At 38.9% G+C, this 22,405-nt stretch overlaps 1 protein-coding gene across 1 annotated transcript in view; it reads left to right on the top strand.

Annotated features, from left to right (window-relative positions):
- The first annotated feature begins 727 nt into the window (after positions 1-727).
- The window catches only part of lepr (leptin receptor), a 30,038-nt gene continuing 8,360 nt past the window's right edge, over positions 728-22,405 (top strand). The window contains 12 exon segments of the mRNA XM_037770456.1: positions 728-756; positions 5,103-5,160; positions 6,885-6,940; positions 9,501-9,728; positions 12,891-13,008; positions 13,437-13,627; positions 16,503-16,651; positions 18,129-18,270; positions 20,124-20,284; positions 20,426-20,525; positions 20,830-20,929; positions 21,945-22,147. Coding sequence (XP_037626384.1) covers positions 5,147-5,160; positions 6,885-6,940; positions 9,501-9,728; positions 12,891-13,008; positions 13,437-13,627; positions 16,503-16,651; positions 18,129-18,270; positions 20,124-20,284; positions 20,426-20,525; positions 20,830-20,929; positions 21,945-22,147 — 1,462 coding nt within the window. The 5' untranslated portion in view covers positions 728-756; positions 5,103-5,146.

Genomic DNA, 22,405 nt, shown 5'->3' with positions numbered 1-22,405 from the left:
GCGCCACCACTGTGTGATCCTGCACAAGACAGTAGAGATGGATGGATCAAAGACTTGATTCTTGACATGGAAATGCAAAAAATGACTTGTGAGCATCTCTGCTTTTTAGTTCATGAAAGTATACCTTGTATACTTTAACTTATGGTACTTAGCCAATGATTTATGTAGGGGTTCAAATCCGGCTTGGGGGCCCTTCTGTGTGGAGTTTGCATGTTCTCCCCGTGTTAGCGTGGGTTTTCTCCGGGTACTCCGGTTTCCTCCCACATTCCAAAGACAAGCAAGTTAGGTTAATTGTTGACTCTAAATTGCCCGTAGGTGTGAATGTGAGTGTGAATGGTTGTCTGTCTTTATGTTCAAGTCAGACAGAAGAGACGTCAGAGATGTTCTACTGTACATGCCTATAACGGTGCATCCAGAGTGGTGGGATTTCCGGAGGTGTTCCTGAACGCATCACGGTGGGCAGGGCTCCCTCGTCTCTCTCTCAGCTCCTCTGTCAGCTCCTCTTCAGTGTTCAGCTGTGTTCACTCTCATTTCTCTACACCGGGAGGCTCAGCTGGGCTCCATACGTCAGGGAAGCAGCAGCAGAGTGTGTGTGAGAGAGAAACCCATTGTGCTTGGAGGAAATCCTCTCATCATCATCATTGTTGTTGCTGGTTTCAGACTCAAACATTGGAAAGTGGACTCTTGACAGATCTGCATCGAGGATTTAAACTCACCTGGATGAACTGGGACAAAAGAAAACCTGCCAGGAGAGATGTAAGGACACAGTTTCATTATTATAGCCTCCTATTTCTCACTTTCTAATCATGATGTGTTTGTGGTTTTTGGCTTTCAACCCTTCTTGTGACCTTTCAGACTTTCTGTCTCTCTTTCACACACACAGGTGATGAAGAATTACTCTCCCACTTCTGTCAAACTGACAGCTTGAATGTTTTTCACTTGTGATGTATTTTGTGGTTTTGCTCCAACTGATGAATGACGCACTTTACATATATGTTAATAGATAGATAGATAATTAGATCTAGTTCTCACTTTCCACATTATATGACGAGTTTGTGGTTTTTGGCTGCCAACCCTTCTTGTGACCTTTCAGACTTTCTGCCTCTCTTTTCACACACACAGGTGGTGTAAAACGGACAGCTTTAACGTTTTCTTCTGATGTATTTTGAGGTTTCTCCTGTCATTTCTGTGTTATTTAAGCTCCACTGATGATGCACTTCACAGATGTGTTATTATAAGATAGATAGATGGATAGATAAAGTGCAGAGCATTGTTGGTGAGTTTTCTCTTTTCTTTCATTCAACTTTTCATTTCTTTTTCCATTGAGAAATATTTGTTGCATTTCATCATTTCTCATTTTTTCTTGTTCATGTTTCACTTTTCAACTCGTCAGGAAGAGAATAGCCATTGTCCCCTAAATAGAAAAGAGAAAAACTTGCCAGAAATAAGCTGCTTGTGATGTGATGGGTGGAAACAAGCCCAGGCGCGCCTCCATTGCAGAGCAGCTTGAGGCTGGCAGGCTTAGTGAGTCAGACCCTGGATGAATAGTTGGAGAGGTGGAGTCCTTGGAGGACATGGAGCAGAGGGGCACAGCTTTCCTTTTTTTGTGCATGTGGAAAATAGTTTCAGGTGGTTGTCTTGATCCAAGCCTATTTTAATTTATTTTTTTTATTTAAGGTTAAAGGAATACATACACATACTTGTAAAGGGACATATAGACAGCAGCAACAACATATATAAACAAAAAAAAGAAACATAAGAAAAAGAAAAGAGAAAAAAAAGTACTACCTGTTGAAATAGTGCAGTGTCAAGAGAAGTTCATATTCATATACATACATATTATATACTTGTTTCCAAAGAAAGTGAGGAAGCAGGAGCAAAGACGGCTGCCAACTTTTTATTAGGAAGCTTGACTTTCTCCCATCATTGCTGGTTCTTGAGTGAGGTATGACAAGAGACACTGAGCATCAGCTGTCAGTACTGATTTGAAGTGTATTTTTTAGGGCCGTCAATCGATTAAAATATTTAATCGCGATTAATCGTAAATTAATCGCACATTTTTTATCTGTTCAAAATGTACCTTAAAGGGAGATTTGTGAAGTATGTAATACTTCTATCAACATGGGAGTGGACAAATATGCAAATGTATGTATATATTTATTATTGGAAATCAATTAACAACACAAAACAATGACAAATGTTGTCCAGAAAGAAACCCTATGCTCAAATCATAAAAGGGCAAATTCAAGTGTTCTGACACTGCTCGTCGGTATCCACCCATTTTCAGGTCAAGGGACCCCTTTGAAAATAGCTATGTCAGTTTTTCCTTGCCAAAATTCAGCGTACGTTTGAAGCGTTATTTAGCCTTTTCATGACAAGCTAGTATGACATGGTTGGTACCAATAGATTCCTTAATTTTTTTAGTTTCATATGATACCAGGATCTTCACTCTAGCTTTAAAATCTGCTACAACCTAAAAATCACAAGTTGCGTTAAGGCGTTAAAGGAATTGGTGTTATTATCGCATTAACTTTGACAGCCCTAGTATTTTTATAGCACCACAAAGGCTGCAAGATACTTTAAAAACAAAATTTGACATCTTTTTTACATCATTGAATGTTTGGCTACTACCCCTAACGTATTTAAATATGATAATATGAACATATGTAGTCCACTTACAAGATATCATGAGTGTGGACTTCATCCGTCCCTTTCCTCTGTTTATTCATCCCGTCCTGGTGGTTGAGGTTTCACAACCTGAGTAACTTTGGAACATCCACTGGCTTACTTAGCTAGTTCAGTATTAGTATATGAATATGAATAGCCTGTTGTGTAATGCTTATTATGCATCAGAAACACAAGAGCACCTGTTAAACCAACAGTTGACTCTTTAAAGCTTTAAATCCTAACTGAACCACATTGTTATGATAAGACTACTACTCGCTATTGGCTTTGAGATTGCTCCTCGCTAGACTTAGGCGATATGATGATAAATACTATGGCATGATGTAAATTTGATACTGTGACAACTATCGGATTAATATCTCTGATTAGATTAAAACTGTGTAGGCGGTGGTGCAAATCAGTGAGCAGGATTGCTTCATGGCATGGCTTGGATTTCGGCATCAATGTGAAAATGTACCTGTCAGATATTGAATTTATGGGAAATATACATTACTATCTGATTATTTTATCCATGAACAGTTTGTCATTAAATCATAATATATGTTGATATCATCATAATATAAAATCATATATACCGTGATAGGGGATTTTATCCATATCACTTACTTATTGTCCTTCCTACATTTCCCCTCTTGGGATCAATAAAGTCTCATCTTATCTTATAAAGCTGGTTTTGATAGAACAGAGGCTGAAAGTTTGTGTGCTAATAAAGGACTCAGGATGCATCTAACATGCACATGAAAATGGGTGTGACGTCTTTCGCTACATCCTGAGGCTAGGATTGACATTTCTGCTTGTTTTTCTATAATCTTTTTCAAACGGAACTAAATGTTTGTTTTGAATACCTGAAGGTGATGGCAGGTGTGTGCTGTACATAGGTGTTATTTTGTCCTGCAGTCTCTCTTCATGCTGATGATGCCACTTTGCATCCCTCAAATTATTGTAGGGCTGCAACTAATGATAATTTTCATTATCGATTAATCTGTCGATTATTTTCTTAATTCATCGTTTGGTGTATAAAATGTCAGAAAATAGTAAAAAAAATGTCCATCCCAGTTGCTCAAAGTCCAAGGTGATGTCTTTAAATGTCTTGTTTAGTCCAAAACCCAAAGAAATGTGTGTCATTTGGATCTTACAACCTCTGTTCCAGTCTGTTATTGTTTGCGCTGCAGACACACACACATACAGACTGTACACTTTGACAGATTCTTCTAAACTTTGACAAGATTGAGTACACATTTACAAATTGATTTGCAAATGATCACCTTATCACACACACTGGACACAAAGTTCCTGGCAGAAACACACACACACACTTGAGCATGTCCATGGTGGTGTTTTTCACTGCATGCTGTGCTTGTGTTGGTCTAGCATATCAATGAATTAATACATGTGCTCACTTGCTTGTGCGAGACTAGACTGTATTCATTTATTGCCTTGCTGCTCTCGTTTGGCACCATAACGAGCAGCTTTTTAATGAAGCGCCGTGTCGATCAAAGTAAAGATAAGCATGAATTCATTAGAGGAGAAATGTTTGAGAAGAAATGATCACACTTTTGTGGGAAAAATGTCCCGAAAGAATGGCGGGTTGGAAGAAAAAAATAATAAAATACAGCAGCATCTTGTTATCTAACTGTGCGGTTGTCGTTCTAAGAAATGATTCTGTCATATGATGATGTCCTCGATAGAAAATAAAGACCTTCCTCATGCTCCGTGCCTGAATTTGCTCTTCTCATGAGTGAACAGCAGCTCTACAGTATTTAATCAGTGAAGGTGTCTCAACGCCAACGGCTCTGTTTCGTAATTTTTGCTTGTTTTCCTGTTTTTCCAGTCATTAATCTCTTCTGTCATTTCCGATTCCTGCCCTCGAGTTACCCTCAGTGTATTCCCACAGTCACCTGATCCCCATTCCCTGCTTCCCTGCATATATACCAACCCTCTTCTGCCAGTCTTTAGGCAGATCATCTAATGTACTATTACCTGCCTGTTCCCGGTTTTGTTTGCCCTCACTCACTGATTACCTGTTGCTAAACTCTACTTTAAACTAGCCAAAGTAAACCATTGATTGTTTTCAACTGCTCTGCCTCTCAGTCCTGCTTTTTGAGTCCATGTTTTCTGATACAGAAGGTAATAGAGGGGGAGTGGGAGGGGCTGTTTTCAGTGAGAGATCTGCCTCTGAACTAGGATGTGTCCGAGAAAGTCTTTTAATGCCACTACCAGGAAAAGTGCCTTTGCAATCCGTTTGGTTCTACTCTTGCCTTTTTTTTTACATTCAAGTCCTGTTTCCTAATCTGTATACCCTTATTTATTCCAATCACGACACAGGTCTTCAGTCCAGCTGGAGTCAAAATTGACTCGCTTGCAGCGCTTCTTAAAACCCATGAAAAGTAACCTTCTGTCTCTCTTTCTCTCCTCAGTGAGATTCACCCCAGCCGAAGCCCAGCGAGGCCATGCTCACGCTATGACCACTACAATGTAAGTATTACAGTATTTTAGTGAGGTGGTGAATTTCAAAACAGTTGTTTGAAATTGGTCATGCCATGACACTAACATTATTTGAAAGTGCTTTGTAGAATTTGCTAGCTTATGATTATAAATCAGCAAATTTGCAATTCACAACATCTTGGTACATGTAAGATTGGGTAACAACCCACGTGTAGCGGCACAAACAACCTTCTTCAGGGTGTAACCCTCAGCACACAGCTTTCCCTTTTGTGAGTTGTTACCCAATCTTACACGTACCAGCGTTTTAAGCATTTCATCATGAAATAGCCAATTGAATAAAGGCTTTTTTATTTTTTGCCAGGAAGAGTGCCTTGGAATTCCCCCTTTTTTGAAACTTTGTGTACCCCACCAAAAAGCACCTCCATCACACTGATTTGAACTTCCGAGCACTCTGGACTTTTTCCCTTTTTCAAAACATCTTGCGTTGTAATCAAATGAAACACATAATTTAATGAATCAGAATCAGGTTTATTGCCAAGTAGGTTTTCATATACAAGGAATTTGCCTTGTTGTTTTGGTGCATTACATTAAACACAGTAAGAGAAAAACATAAGAAAAAAAAAAAATATATATATATATATATATATGTATATATACAGTATATGTACACATATATATACATATATATATATATATATATATATATATGTATATGTACAATATATTTGTTTTTAAAAATAAAGAGCTGTACAGTTTTGCACAGGAATGTGCAAACGTTGTATAATGTATGGAGAATATGTGTAATTATGTACATAAATGGTAGTCCAATGTATGTCCAAAATATGTGTGTTAATGTTAGGGCTTTCCTGAATGCTTCGAAGCTTCGACCATTGCCATGGTAATCGACCTCCAAAACAGTATTCAAATGCTTCGTTTTTTTATATATATGTAATAATAAAGTATAAATCCCAAAGTAGCCCATGAAATAAGGAATAATCCCACAACATTATTCATATGATGATTGCTCAGGACACTCCCAACAACTGAGGCAGCTGTAGCGCTTGAACATCACATGGTGCGACTAAGAGAGTGAAAACTAGCTGGCACACGGGCAAAGAAGTTGTCTTGTCTTGTATGAAATGGAAATCGGTTCTGAAAAGCCATAAATGTGAACTGCTGACCCGTGTCTTGTGTCTCAAAGCTTCACACCAGAGAATGAGTCTGATGAGTCATTACGTCTGTAGAGAAGTTGGTCCACCAGTTCTTCCACTATATAACTGTGTCAAACCCACATTTCCTGGCACTGGGTCGTTCACAGTGGCACACATTTCCACACCTCCAACTGCTCTCCCATCGTTCTGATGTAATCGGTCTTTTGTTCGTTAAGCATGGGTTGTTGTATGTCATGCATAACCTGCAGATTTTGCTCCCATTTCCAGCTAATTCTAAATGTGTCACCGCGTATTCGCTAGAACGCTGGAAAACATTCAAGATATTGCTAAAATCTTTGTAAAAACTGAATGCTTCGTTTCCATCATTTACACCCGTGTTATGTTTATGCAGCAACTAAATCATCTATTACTTCCCTTGATACCTGACTCCTTCAGTTTATGTCTTCATTTGTGTATCGTCTCTCTCTCACTATCTAGATTGCTAAGGTTTTTTTTTGTTGTTTTTTTACACCTGCAGTATTAAGGTTTCTCATTCTCTCTGTCCGTCCCTCCATTATTTATCCTCTCTCTGTTTCTCTACAGGTTTCGGTCTGTAATGTTGACAGTCCTCCTGATGCATATCATTCTGGTATCTCATGGTGAGTTAAACCTCTAGCGCAACAGTCGTGACCTCTCAGCTTGTAGGGTGTCCTCTTCCATACCCTGACCTAGTTTTCTTTCTTAAAAAATATTCATGTTCAGCCGGTTGACGTTTGGAGTGAACAGATAAAATCAATAGGGCTGTCAGTCGATTAAAATATTTAATCGCTATTAATCACAGATTAATCACACATTTTTTTTTTCTATTTAAAATGTACCTTAAAGGGAGATTTGCTCTTATCAAAATGGGAATGTGCAAATATACTTGCTTTATGCAAATGTATGTGTATATTTATTATTGTAAATCAATTAACAACACAAAACAATGACAGATATTGTCCAGAAACCCTCACAGGTACTGCATTTAGCATAAAAAATAAGCTCAAATCACAACGTGGCAAACTCAAGCCCAACAGGCAACAACAGCTGTCAGTGTGTCAGTGTGCTGACTTGACTAGATAGATAGATAGTAACTTTCTTGATCTCGCGGGAAATTCAAGACTTGCCCCAAACTGCATGTGATTATCATAAAGTGGGCATGTCTGTAAAGGGGAGACTCGTGGGTACCCATAGAACTCATTTTCATTCACATATCTTGAGGTCCCCTTTTGAAAATGGCCATGCAAGTTTTTCCTCGCCAAAATTTAGCGTAAGTTTGGAGTGTTATTTAGCCTCCTTCCCAACAAGCTAGTATGACATGGTTGGTACCTATGGATTCCTTAGCTTTCTAGTTTCATATGATACCAGTATCTTCACTCTAGCTTTAAAACTGAGCCCGCTACAACCTCCGAAAGATGGATTGCGTTATTGCATTAAAAAAATGAGTGGCGTTAAAACAAATTTGTGGTAACGCGTTATTATTGCGTTAACTTTGACCGACCTAAAAATAACCTTAGAAAGGCTCAGTTTTAAAATAGTTATTGGAAGGAACTTACTGTATATGATATTAGATTATTCATGCAACAGTCTTTTTGCCAGGGGGTGTTATTTATTATTTATATTGATTCATCTTAATCCCTAACTTAAACGTAATGCTCTGTGCTTGTCACATCAGGAATTTAATTTGTCATATGGATTTTGTGAGGCTTTGGTCCTGGCAGACAGATTCTGACAATGTAATTAAAGATGTAATTCTGGATGTTAATAATGTGTACAATAAGATTGGCGTTCTTAGATGGTGATCTTTAAATCCTGAAATCCCTAATGCCTTTTTCAACTATTGGTATTAGGTTAAAGATTAATTTAATCAGCTTGGAACTGACATTTCTCTTTAAGTAGTACTCAGGTAACACTGGTCACGATGTGTACGTCTATACTGTACAATCTCCAGATATAGCAGCCTCATACTAGTGTTGACACTTGAGGTTAATCTGTTGCAGTCGAACACTGTCTTCTTTGACAGTACAGTATGTTATCCTCTCCCAGCTGTCAAGCCTACATGATGAGTTTCACCGGAGCTAAATCAATATCACCTTAGGTGTACACTAACAAGGTCTTTGTGCTTCTCTGTCTCTGTTTTTCTCTGAGACACGAACAGAACCGTCGTTAAAGCTGTTCTGGCTGTTGCTTTGCTTTAAAATACAAAATTACACACAGGATGACTCAGAAAGAAGCGTTGATATTGCAAAATGTTTTGGGGAACAGAAACCTAAATGTATATGCTTCCTCACCAATCCTGTCATTTGGTCCTTTTATGCTATGAAAACTTGTTATATACAGTATATGATTACGTTTGATTAATGATAAAGCACTATATATTTATCAATTCAAGAGAAGCTTGCACAAAAAAATAACATTTTATTTAACTTACAAGACGTTTGTACACACAGAAAAAAACTCAACCTCAATTCTATTGTGTTGTATTAATGAGGTATAATCTTCCCTTGTTGCTTAGTAATACGGGCATACATTGTGGTATTCATTGCTTAGTAAAAATTGGAGATCATAATCTGAGTGATTTTATATTGTAATCTTAAAATGTTTATATTCGCAAAAAGAAAAAAATCAGGCTGAAACTTGTATGCCTCTATCCATAAATACAAAGCAGCAACCAGTTGTTTCTAGAGCTGCAACGATTAATTGATTAGTTGTCAACTATAAACTATTTTGACATTTGATTAATCGGTTTGAATAATTTTAACGATTTTTTAAAGAAAAAAAATTCTAAATTCTCTGATTGCAGCTTCTTAAATGTGAATATTTTCTGGTTTCTTTACTCCTCTATGACAGTAAATTGAATATCTTTGAGATGCGGACAAAACAAGACATTTGAGGATTTCATCTTGGACTTTTGGAAACACTGATCGACATTTTTCTCCATTTTCTGACATTTTATAGATCAAACAACTATTCGATTAATCAAGAAAATAATTGACAGATTAATCGACAATGAAAATAATTGTTTGTTGCAGCCGTAGTTGTTTCAATGAGAAATTAAAAAAACATAATCTTTAGTATAGATACAAAATACTTGTCTGATGCAGAAAAATAAAACACGAAACTTAAAATATAAAAACACTGTGTCAAACCTGACCATAAGTTAATGTCGTTGCCTCTCAGGTGCTCAGTGTTTGGAGCCTGAGGAGGGATCCTCTCTGCGTTCAGGTGCCCTGGACCTCCCGTGGCATGATGAGCTGTGCTGTGACTCACCTTCAGCCCACCACATTGTGGAGGGAGATGCCACGCTCGCACCGAAGACAAACCGCTCTGAATCAAACCTCCCACATTATCCCCTCTGCAGCTTCAGGAGCTCGACAACCAAATCACATCCTCACGAGCCCTCTGGCGGTAAGAATTAATTAACAAAGAAATGATTAATTTGCTAGCCAGGTTTCACAATGGCTGATTCAAATGAACACCATGCTTCCTCACTGTCACAACCATTAGATAACATGCAGAAAACTACAGTTTCATCTTATGTGTTTTCTCCAGCTGCAACAATGTGACTGTGAAATACCGTACTGAGGCTACTCTTAATTATTTTTTCCGTGAGTCTCTTTTTCACCTAACAAGCTGGACTATCTTGCAATTATCTTTTGACTCACATGGAGTGTGGCACCTCTGGGTCAAGGGCTTTTTACACTTGCATCTGTGTTACATGTCACCTAAAAGTCAATTAGAAGACAAGTTATTAAACAGGATTTAGTTTTAATAATAAGCATTGCGGTTGCAGGTTAGTGAGACCAAAGTCCCAAAACCTTTTGCTCAGAAATTCGAAGATTCTTGCCTTTTTTGTTGAGAAAATCTGTAATGACGAATGACAACATCAATGCTTCCCATGACAAATACAGTGACATACGTTTTTAGGTGCTCCATGAGGCTGTTATTCACAGATTTTGTGCCATATACCACATAGGATGCAGTATAGGAAGTGTATTTCTACTGCACTTTTAATTGTATTCAAACTATTTGAATTCACAAAGAACCCCTCAAACTACTTTAAGAGAATATTCTAAAACAATATTTAAAAGTAACCAAACAGGCACATACTGTAGCATTCAGCTTTGACAACCTGATCAGCAGACAAGAAAGTCAGTATTGGACAATTCTGCAAAAACCTGGATTACATTCAATTGCAATGTTTTTTTGGTTTGGTTTGGTTTTACAACCAATACCAACATTTTTAAAAGTCTCATTTTCTACAATTTCTGCACATATGGTTAAGGTTAGAGAAAGATTGTGGTTACGGTTAATAAAAATGTTATTTGCAGGTGTTTGGCTGGATGCAAACTCTGGTCTCCTGTGTGAAAGTCAGTCTTGCTACAGGCCTCTCCACCATCCTGAGCACGCCACACTAGGGTTGGGCGATATGTTAAAATCCAACCGCCAATCGTCGGCCCAACAACCGGAGATTGCTGATCTATTAGCGAGGGTGTGTGTGTATCCCCTTCCCTCTGCTGTCGTAGTTTCAGCTGGGTGCCGGAGCATCGTAAAACACACTTCGTTAAAACTCGACAGAAACTAAATAAAACAAGCACCAACTCAGGTTTGGTTGAAGTAGACCCTTAATTCACTGAGTTAAATGTGAAAATATGCCGGCTCTGCATGTTGTTTTCCCCCCGCTGTCCATCTGTCTCTGACTGCTGAGCAGCGGCTGAGTTTCTCTCGTTCTGCTCACAAGGATTCCCTTTTATCAGCACAGCAGAATCAAACCAGCTGCTTCTTACCGTTTCTACTTATCGTTCAGCACCACCAGCAAGAAGAGAAAGAACGTAGGTCTTGAGTTTAAAGAGCAAATGGGGGCCAATTCAAGTGAGTCATATTTATAAAATGCTCTCTTGATATTGTCAGAGTGGAGGTGAAGACGGAGATGAGGCGATATTGAGACATGAGGGAGGTGAGGAGGATTTGTTTGTGTTCATCGATCTGCGAGGCGCTGTGACGCATTCAAATCAATGGTTATTAGACCTTCCAGCTTTGTGTCTAAGCAATGATGATTTGAAGTTAAAAGCCTACGCTGTGCCTCTTGACTGCTTCATGAGGCCTTTTCACAGTCAGGAGTGTGATTTTAGCTCCAAGGCCCTTGGTCATTTTGCTCATTCATGGTTGCTTGTTAGTCATATTTATTGAATTCACATCTTCTGTTGTTTTCAGCACAAAGATGTCTTCAAGACAGGTGTGGGTTAATGACGGCAGCAGGTTGAAATTGAACAAAACAACACTTGAGTATTGAGTATCGGGCAAATTCACAAAGAGTGGATTGCACATCACTTGCAACTGCTATCCGCCCCTTCTCAAGGTCCGATTCACAAAAGATATTGCGCTAATGATATTGCACCAAGAAGTAGGCTGAACAATGGCAGAGAGAAATTGAAGAATGAAATGTTCAGTCTGTGAGCTACAGGTTCAAACCGACAAGATGCAGAGGCTTTCTTCAAAACTTCAGGCAAGGAGTTTAAACGTAACGGAGAGAAACTGTATTTGGGATTTAATATCCCAGTCTCTGTGCACAACTAATGTCAGTTTACAGGCTAGATAGCTAATTAGCTGCTCAGCTGCAGCACATTAAACAATGTGCAAACAGACCTGCAAATGTCACTTGGGTCCGGTTAGATGCTGGTGTGATCTTTACGTGTTAATACCACAAACAATATGTAAAGTTCAAGTTTGTTTACTTTGTCTCTTCTTCCCTACAATGTAACATCGGCACTCTGGCAGCTACAAAGACAGACACTGAGACGCTCCTTCAGCCAGTTACTAAAAGGGATGACTAAATAAGATTTCAGTTGGATTTTAATTGGCAATGTTGCTCTGTTGGGGCACCACTTTGGTCCGTACTGAAATATCTCAACAACTTTTGGATAGATTGGCAGGAAAGCTGGTATAGACACTCACGTCTGAGACTTTTGTGTGCGCCCTCTTGACTTTACTCGTTGGCTTGCTTTCCTCACTTCCGTTCCTCTTCTTCTGCACTGATTCGTTTAAGCTGAACAGCCAATCAGAATGATTTCTCTCACCGACGGGCTCCGCCACCGATTCAAATGCTGAATCGGCCAAAAAGTTTCCGATACGGTCAGACTAGATAGGTGCTGGACACACCAGAAAAACTAGGGCGACAGACGCTCACCGATGGCCCGAAGTGGCCAACGGTCGACCTTTGGCTTGGTGTGTCAGGGCCTTTAGGCTTCTTGTCACACAAGTAAGAGTTTCTTTCCAGAATCATTTCTCCAATCTTATTTTGATTATTTAAAATATATAAACCCCTATCTTCACCATGAATTATTCAACTGTGTAGCAACTTTTTATAAAGACTTTTTCCCTTCATGACTAAATTTCCAGGCAGGAGCCTCTCCGCCATGTTGCTGCTTGCAGCTATAATATTTCACTGTTTTGAGAACATGAACCTAAGTCATTTTCTGAGAAGCCTTCATTTAAAGGTCTGATGTAAATGACACGTGCAGACAGCGCTGATCGTAATACTACTAACATGCAATTCTGATTTCTTGTCAGGCACCTGTTTGGACATACTGTGCAGAATTGATGAAAACTGGGAAAATTTAATATGTGACCTTCAGACTCGAGGTCCGCTGGATGCTGGTCTCATGGCAGTTAATTTACAGCGTCTGTTGTGAGTATGAAGCTTCACCCTTTTAGTATGTTGTTGCTGTTGTGTGTGTTTTAGTCTGATCTGAACCTCCCGACTGCTCAGTGGGGGGTTAAGTAAGTGTGTTTACTTTGATCAGTATAGGGGGAAGCTACGTGATATCACACAGGCTCTAGGCTTTTATTGTGGTTATCTTATACACACACTTGATTAGAGATCCCGACATTGTGCAGCTCTTACATGTACACTGTTTTGACATGTTTGCAGCAAAATTTGTTTAAATGGTTTTACCTCAAGGCCCAATAATTACCTGTTCTGGATCATGTCACACACTCTTCATGAAGATAATGTCATTTTATCTTGGACATTCAATGATATTTAGTTTTGATTACATGTTTTTAAATTCAGATATTATGAGAGTGACTAAAGTAGGTTTCATATCCATTTCTCAGGTCGCAGAAAGACGACACAGAGGTGAAGGATGGGAATACTGCACCTGATAATCCTGTCGTCTGTAAGGTGGAGGATTCCTTCACGTGTTCAGTAACTCTTGACGCTACGACAAGCTTTGTCACCGTGGTAACCGTCAGCATCTCCGATGCCGTCGCTCCGCCAGTTTTCCTCAGGATTCCTGCCCAACCTGGTAAGAGAAGGATTTTTTTGTCTCATTCTTTGTTTTATATTAGCAGGAAGATGGAAGAATCAGTTGTGAAGGAGGCTGAGATATCAGTTTTCTCTACAGACTGTAGGCTTTGCAGCTGAAAAATGTAATGCATCCCTAAGGAGTTATGTGCGATCCTTGTTTTTACTTAACTGGAAAAATCTTGCTCCACTTTAGCTATAATTCACAACTTGGCAACCTAAAACTTGTCCTTATCAGTTTAACATCTGTGCACGTCTGAGCATTCATAAATGATTTATTAATCAGAATCAGACTCACCTATTATTGTATGTATACGTATGTGTACACATTCAAGGATTCCATTTGTTTGCATTGCTCTCAATGTACTTACTGCTGCACAACGCACACCGGCTGTGACCGCTCCGTCCTCAGCAAGGCGATTGCCTCATTAACGTTATGGTTCCCTTATAGCATGAGGTTTAAATCCGAAGTATTGCCAAATAGGCAGTTTTGCTTTTCGCTTTGACACCAAATCCTCCGCCATCGTCATGTCTGTCAACTCTCTCTCATCCCGTGTGTGTGAAATATGACTCCTGCTACTCTGAGCTGAGACTCTGTACAGAGCAGACACTTTCACTTTCAGTTTGTAGCGTTTGTCGTCCGACTATGTATTGATAACATGGCGTTGACATGCCAAAATTAACTAAATGGGTTTTATTTCTATGAAAAAAGCAAAACAACAGGTGGGTAAGTAATGTAATTGGTGTGTGCCCAAACACTGTGTAACACCAACTACCGCAGCAAGCCTAGTGTACATATATATTAATATTATCAAAAAGCACCAATGACCAACAATAAAATAAAACATCTATATACAAGTCAAGTGTTCTGCATCTTGTATACTATATAAATAGTGCAATATATATACTTAATCATTAATAAAGCCCTTTCGAAATCTGAAGCTTTTAAATGTTAAGACAAGACTTCACTTATCTGTTACTTTCTCTGGAGAAGAACGATATGCTGTTTTAAGTGCATTACAGTAAGTCAGCCAAAAAAAGCAAGTTCCCAGAAAGTCACTCAATTACTGGCAATAGAGTGAACTCAGCCATGTATGAAGGTGATGCCGGGCTCATCAATGTTTAAAACACCCACGTTTTTCCAACGTCCAGCTTCAAAGTGATGAATCTGAACAGATAAGGAGAAAGAGTTTTATTCAGTTGAGATCGGCAGGCATGACGGGAATAGCTGAGAGCAGCTCGGCCAATGCCCTCTGTGTATATGGGTGTGTGTATGTGTAGACGTGTGTGTGTGTGTGTGTGTGTGTGTGTGTGTGTACAACCACGTCCAAGCTGTGAGATCTCTACAGTGATAGAGAAGGACTTTCCATGCTGTGTTTGTTCAATCAGACCATTTAGTTAAACTGACAGAGCAGAACAGAAACTGAGTAGTAACAGTGTTGTTTTTCATTTTCTTCACTCCTCCTTTTGTTCCTTTTCATCCCGTCTAGGTTACAGTGTCAATAGTAAAGCCTTCATCCTTCTAAATTAGCTTGTTCTGATCTTGAAACAAAGCTGCGTATAAGGATATAACAGTACTGTCAGCGGCCCTGGATGTTGTCATCAATTTGCACTGTTTATGTACTGTACTATACTATAGAATTTTGACTTTTCTTTATTAAAAAATACTCAAACCGATTAATCGATTATCAAAATAGTTGACGATTAATTAAATAGTTGACAACTAATGGATTAATCGTTGCAGCTATTGAAAAAGACTTAAATGATTAATCGCTTATCAAAATAGTTAATAATTGTTGCAGCTCTGGTAAAAAAAGATTTAGCCAATATTAATAATTAATATCACAGTTTGGCGAATTTGCATCATGAAAAGTCATGCCTAATTAGCTATTATCAGTTCTTGTTTGCTCTGTGGACATGGAAAATCTCTCTGAGCACTGTGTATACAGATTAAGTTATGACTGTAGAAATATAAGTTTTCCCATGAACCACCATTGAGAACTGTTCAGTTGGCTGGAACTTGATATGTCATTTGCTATTTTATTAAGGAAGTAATCAACGTTGCTTCTCCTTGAGTTACATGTTCAAATTAGCCCTTCAGAATAAAACGAAAAGCCCATTTTTTTCCCCTGATGTGAGAGCAGTCTGGAAAATAAATTGTTGAGCTATTACTCATAATGTTGAGTAATCGCTTCTCTCCCAGTAGGCCGATGAGGCTCAATCATCTCTTCTGTATTTGTCGTAATTGAACCTGTCTCACTTCAGACAATATAAGTCTGGGTCCACGCCTATGAAATCCACCTCAAATGGTCTATCAGTCTAAATCCTGAGCTCAATATACTTCACAGATGATTCATGGGATATTTATAATCCCCAGCTACATGCTTTCATTGAAAATCCACTCATTATTAGCTGACATTTAAGTACATACGCTTCTTATACTGTATATGTAAAGACCTAAAGGCAAAGTGAATTATATTCTGTCAATATTTTTCATTAACTCAAGATGTGATTGATTAATTTATTTAATATTGATAATCCTGGTTTGAGGACTAGAAGAGTGTTGATCCTCGCTGCATGAAGATAAGAGTAATAACAGCAAATGCCACCTTTAGATGTACAGTTATGTCATATTTTAGTTACCAGTTACCCCCGTAATAAGTGACCTTAAGGCTGCACAGTGGCTCTTTAAATCCCTGACAGATGCAATATTTTTTAATATTCTGTACAGTTATTGTAATGAATCATAGGATTAAGTAACCTTTGATAGAATGTGGATTGATATTAAATCAGGATCAAAGTGGCGTTATGATTAGTAGTATATTGATTCTGCTGTGATTCTACTCTAAACATGTGCTTCTATTCTGTTTCTACAGTGAAGCCAAGTCCTCCAGTCAACCTGTCACACATTCAGACCATTGAGGCAGAACTGATTGTCCTCTGGGACGACCCGTCAGACTCTGATACCGGTCCGCTGAGATACGAAGTCCGACACTCTTCTAACACCACTCACCCAGCCTGGCAGGTAACACTATAATAAAATATTACCTACGATGTAGTACATTGTAAGAGTTTGCCACGGCACCTACTGGGAGTCATGTGATGATAAGTTATGATAAGGCACCTTTTATGTAGGGGTTGAAAACTGTAATTAATGGAGTTATTGGTGGTTATAAATCACTTCTAAACTATTTAATAATAAAAACATTTGGGTTTTCAGATTACAGGTAATGATGCTGTTATACTGTACAGGTTGATAATCTATTAATAAATGCTCATGGCCATCTAGTCTGCAGCTCTACATGTTAAGTCATTAATAATGTTCTTTTTAATGCATCAAGTCTGCAGTTCTAAATGTAAATAAGTTGTTAATAAATGGATTTTGGTCCAAGTGAGTGGCCAAACGGTCAAATTACAACATTTGTTTTTTACAACCCATTACAATTACAGTGGAAATAACTTTGTATTCATGCAATAAATATACAAATGCCAATTAGATGTTGATTTGCTTGACAAATAGAGAAATGATAATAATCATCCGCTTATAGTGATCAGTTTGACCCGGATAGACGTGATCACTTTAATCTATTTTCTACTTTAATCTATAAAGCACATATGGCCACTAGTTACACCTTATAAACCCTTAATAAAGGTGCCTTATTAGAAAGTGGTACCAAAATCTACTAAATACAGACACCTCAGTGATGAGCTTCACGCTTTATTTTGGTTTTAAACAGGAAATATTAGGGCACACTGCCTCATACACATCATATGCAAAATATGCTTCAAAAGGAGAATTGAAAATATTCTGTCAGGTGTTAAAGAACTTATGATGTTATAGAGAAACTTACACATGTTAGTCCTAGCCTTCAGTGAGTCGCACAACTATATTTTGCCTTTCAGTGCAGCAGTGCTGCTTTTATGCAGCACAAATTTCCACTGACAAGTCATAGTGTTTATTCAGTGCAACTTGCTCACAGCAGTTGGGGTTTTAATAGCCTCATACAGTGTACTTAGTATTCAACAGTGAACTCAGTGTTCAGCAGTGGATCACAAGCTCCGTGATTCATCTAGACTCCTATAGGAGGATGAATCAGTTATTTTGGGTGTTAAAGTTCCTCTTGGTATGTACCCCTGGGCTCATGTATAAAATGGTCATATGATAAAATTTCATTTTTGTACCACTACACTATTATTTTACTGCCTTTGTATTGCCACAGTTAGCTTTTTAATTTGACACATGAAAAAGTCTTTAAAAAGGAAAATATCCAGAATCTGCAGGTGTCTATACACACCGTCCATTTCTTGGTTGTGTGTTTTAGTAACAGCTACAGTTGATGAGACACCAAACAGCAACCGCAGTCATGCTGTGATGACGGATTTGATTCAGTCATCGTTCTCACATGTTAACACACCCAACTATCCAGGAGTCAGTTTTGTGTGTGTGTGTGTGTGTGTGTGTGTGTGTGTGTGTTTGTTGATTCCCTCTCTGCTGTCTTCAGGTGGTGTCTGTACCTGCAGAGCCTAGGTTGTCTCTGGAGCTGAAGCCCAGACTGAACTACACCATCCAGGTCCGCTGCTCTAGCCTGGACGAGCCTCCGGTGTGGAGCGAGTGGAGTGAACCTCACCACATCTACCTGGACAGTAAGCACTTTTCCCTTCCAACTGTTTATATAGAAACTGAAATGTGAACAGCACTAATAATAGCCCCTTCCTCACTTACTTCTGGCACCGTTGCTCGGACCACACCCATCTTCAAAGTCGGCCTTCATTTTGATCTCAGCTATACACCTGTGAAGTTTCGTGACTGCATCTTGCACGGTGGTGACGCTATTGCGGTCACAAAATATTTCAACAGACAGACATACAATATAATACCTGGCAAGGGACCACATTTTGCCCTGATGACTCACTCACAGACTCACAATGTGAAAACAACACCAGCCACATGCCCGTCGCAGCTGGTAAACACTCGCTGCTTATGTTTTGAAACTCGATTGTATAACGGTGTTGTTTCAGAAGTGCAACTGAACTGAACTGAGAGTACATTTGCATATTTGATGGCCCTAAAATCAGAGAGTGAGATTACATAATTTCACCTTTTTTTAAAGATAATTTGTTGGGCTTTTGCCTTTATTTGACAGAGATAGTGATAGTCATGAAAGGGGGAGAGAGATGATGACTCCATGCAAAGCGCCACGGGTCAGGTGAGCTACTTGGGCGCCCCGCAGTGTCACCTTTTTTGCAATGAATGATGGCTGTAATTCAACACTCATCATTGACCGCGGTAGATTCAAACAAGTAACCTCAATTATCTTTCGGGTAGATTTACGTCAGTGCTAAACTGTTAAAATGAGTCCAGCTCATTAGCTATTAATGAAGAACTCATTACAGTGTGGTCAATAGACTCTGGACCAGAGGTCGTTCTCAAGGCTATTGACCAGCTGCAAATAACACAGTGTGACAAGGAAAACGTCAAAAAGCGGCAAATCTGTTCAAAGTGCTGAACATGAAGCAGCCATCTATTAAAATAGTGAAACTGAGAGTAGAGAAATGAGACCGAGAATTGTTCGCGATGATCCTTTTAATCAGAGACTATAAATAGCTCATGTTAGGTGGTTGTTAGTTTCTGTTCTGCGACACCAGACTGCTTATTAACACGTAGACATCAGCCTGAGGGCTTTAAACAACACAGCAGATCATTTGAGTATGTTTGGTAGTGTTTGTGTTGTCATTAGATGTCTGTGTGCATACCTGCTTTTGTTCTGAACGTTAATTGTTGGTACTCTGTATCACAAGAGAAAACTTGACCCTGGTCCAAAAATGTATCCGTGTGTCATGGGGTTAAAAGTCTAGACTCTGAGTCATTTCACCGAAACAAGCTTCAAAAACTTTACTTTATTGCAGATGAAGAAGACAGGAAAAGCGAAACGGCAAACTAAATGAATAACTCTTGGAAGGTTTTTTAATGCCTATCAGCCTTAAAATATGTTTGAACATTGATGAGACATGAAAGAGCTTTTGGCAATTCATTTTAAAGTTTTCTTTTGTTGAGCTATTCACCTGTTTTGACGATGAGTCACTTTTCTTTTGACTCCATGCAGATGTTTTCGTTGGCTGCATTTTGAGGAGGTGGTTAGATGGGGGCCCTCACACTCAAACCCATTTCAGACCATGTGACAAACAAACAAAAAACGTTGACTAAATCCTTTATATTCTTTTGTAAAAAGACATGGAAACTGTAGGTGAAAAAGAATGAGTCAGTTGTTTGTTCGACTGATTGTCTTTGTTTTATTCTCCTTAATTACTTTTGACGTTCGTTTAGTTTCTTTGTTCTTTCCCTATTGTATCTTCATATCTGGAAGGTGCTTTGTATCAATTATTTTTAACTTTACTAACTTTACTTTTTACTTTACTTAACTTATAAAAGGAGGAATCTCATAAGTTTTAAAAAAAAGTCAAACCATATCATGATGTTTTTGTGTGTGTGTGTGCAGCGGTGAGCTACATCCCTGAGAAAGTGGTGGCGCGACCGGGGGAGTACGTAACGGTGTATTGCGTGTTCAACGACCACAGCATCAACGCCAGCACGGCCATGTGGGTGCTCAACTTCAAACAGGAGCTTGATCGCAGCCTGTACCACCCGGTCAACCAGCGGGTAAGGAAGCAAAAACAAAGTCTCCCTTCTTTCAAGGCTTTTGTGTGTTTCTGGGAACAGTTTTAATGACTTCCCTGTGTATTTTCAGAAAAGAACAGTCTATGTAAATAAATTAATAGATCTTTTCCTTTCCCAAACAAGGTCAGCCAGATCACAGTACGTCCTTCGGAGACTCGGATGTACGACCTGCTGCGGTGCACTCAGAAGTGGAGCATCCCGTACAGCCAGATCTATGTAGAAGGTGAGATTTGTTGCACCACACACTACAGACAGAAAGAAACCATCATTCATTTACAGTTTAAAATGTGGATGAGCTTTTTCTGTATTGAAAGTCGAGCATCAACATTTCACCTCTGATGTTTTAAACTTCGGGACAACCCTTTTTTTATGTAAGTTTTCTGCCGCAGTGGACAAAGACAGGAAAGAGAGTGGCGACGTGACCGCAAAACAATGTGAACCAAAATAACTCCAGAGCCCTCACAGAGGCTATCTCAGGTGAAGTTATTGTAACATTAAAATTGAATGTTTCTGCCTGTGTGTTTCAGGAGCTTCCATCGATATTAAATGTGAAACCAACGGTGATATCGATGCTATGGACTGCAGCTGGGTGAACAAACAGTTTACTAAACCCACATTCAGATCCAGGTAAAGCAACAAAATCATATGAGTGTTAGTTGACTAAGAATTTGTTTGGTCGAGGACAGCCCTGATTTACAGTAGCTGTCTCCTTTTAGTGTTGTCTATTCGGATGTTTACGCATTGCTAAAGAGACCGCAGAACTCATTGTGCTGAAAACCTGGAAGTCACTGAACACAGAGTACTAGGCAGCACATTTAGTGAACACACCCTGGAAATAGCTATGTGAAGTGACACCAGGAAGTTTATTTCACCAGGGAACTATAAGTCAATGACAGCAGGACTTCTGACCTCACAGCAATAGAAAGTCTCTACACTTTAAAAAAAAAAAAACACACAACAATGAGGACTGACAGAATTATGTAGTTTGTTTCACAACTCTCTTGTGTAACACTACTTTGTACTCTTTCCTCTTATTCTCCTTTTTTTTAATTAGAGATGGAAAAAAATACATCACTGTATATTTAGATGTGAGAGATGCTTTGCTATTTTGAAGCAGCAGGATTTGTAATTCCATTATTTTTTTTTTTTTACAATTTAGGTCTTATTTTAACATGATCAAACAAATCCCCTAATTTATTTGGCAGAGAAAATGAAAGTTCATCCCCAAACTGTTGTCATCACAGATTACAGATTGACTTTTCTTTACACACTGGCTGTAGTTGTGCCTGCACCCAGTTTTCCCGTGCAATGCATGATTATTACAGACATTTTGGGTGCGCTCACTTTCGGTTTTGCCTACATGTACACTGGTTTTGATAATCTGACTTTACTTTTGGCTTGTTTACAACCTGTCTGATTATCTGACCGCTTGTTTGTTGCCTCGTCTAACTTCATTCCAGCAAAAGTTGCCTTATTTTGGTGACGACAATGTTATCATAACTAACAGAATCAATGTTCAAAACTACAAAATGTATGCGTCTGACATTCTGTACTATTGGCATTTTAGCTGTATTGGATTGTATTGGGAAAAGAAAAGACCTACAGGAATAACATGACATGATTTATTTTTTCCTCTCACCAGGTGGGCTGACCTGCCGTGTGACGTGATGGAGGAGAGGGAAAGAGCAGGGGAGAGAGTCGGGGAGATGGGGCCCTCTTGCCTGCCGGTCCGATCCAGGCAGGAAAAATGCACCATCCACCCTCTGAGGATGAACTGCTACAAGCTGTGGCTGGAGGTGGGCCCCATCAGGTCTAAACCCATCTACCTGTCGCCCATCGATCATGGTGAGCAGGATGGATTTATGTGCAGAACATGTCACAACTAAACAGAACAGAAAAGTGACAGAAAGATGGATTTAAAGATCCCTTGAGGCTTATATCAGTTTAAATAAGCTGAAATGAAACACTTAAAGGTTTCCTGAATTTAGGTTTTGTTTAAGCAGTTATACAATGTATCAGTCATTTATTGATGTCACTAAGAACAAAACGAGAAATGTTGTTTTAGAATAGTGATTAAATAATAAAACAACTTGTGGAAATGTC

The sequence above is a fragment of the Sebastes umbrosus genome, chromosome 5 (assembly GCF_015220745.1).
Source record: "Sebastes umbrosus isolate fSebUmb1 chromosome 5, fSebUmb1.pri, whole genome shotgun sequence".
NCBI lineage: Eukaryota > Metazoa > Chordata > Actinopteri > Perciformes > Sebastidae > Sebastes > Sebastes umbrosus.
Note: the sequence above shows the minus strand (reverse complement) of the source record. Positions and strands in the feature narration are given on the sequence as shown.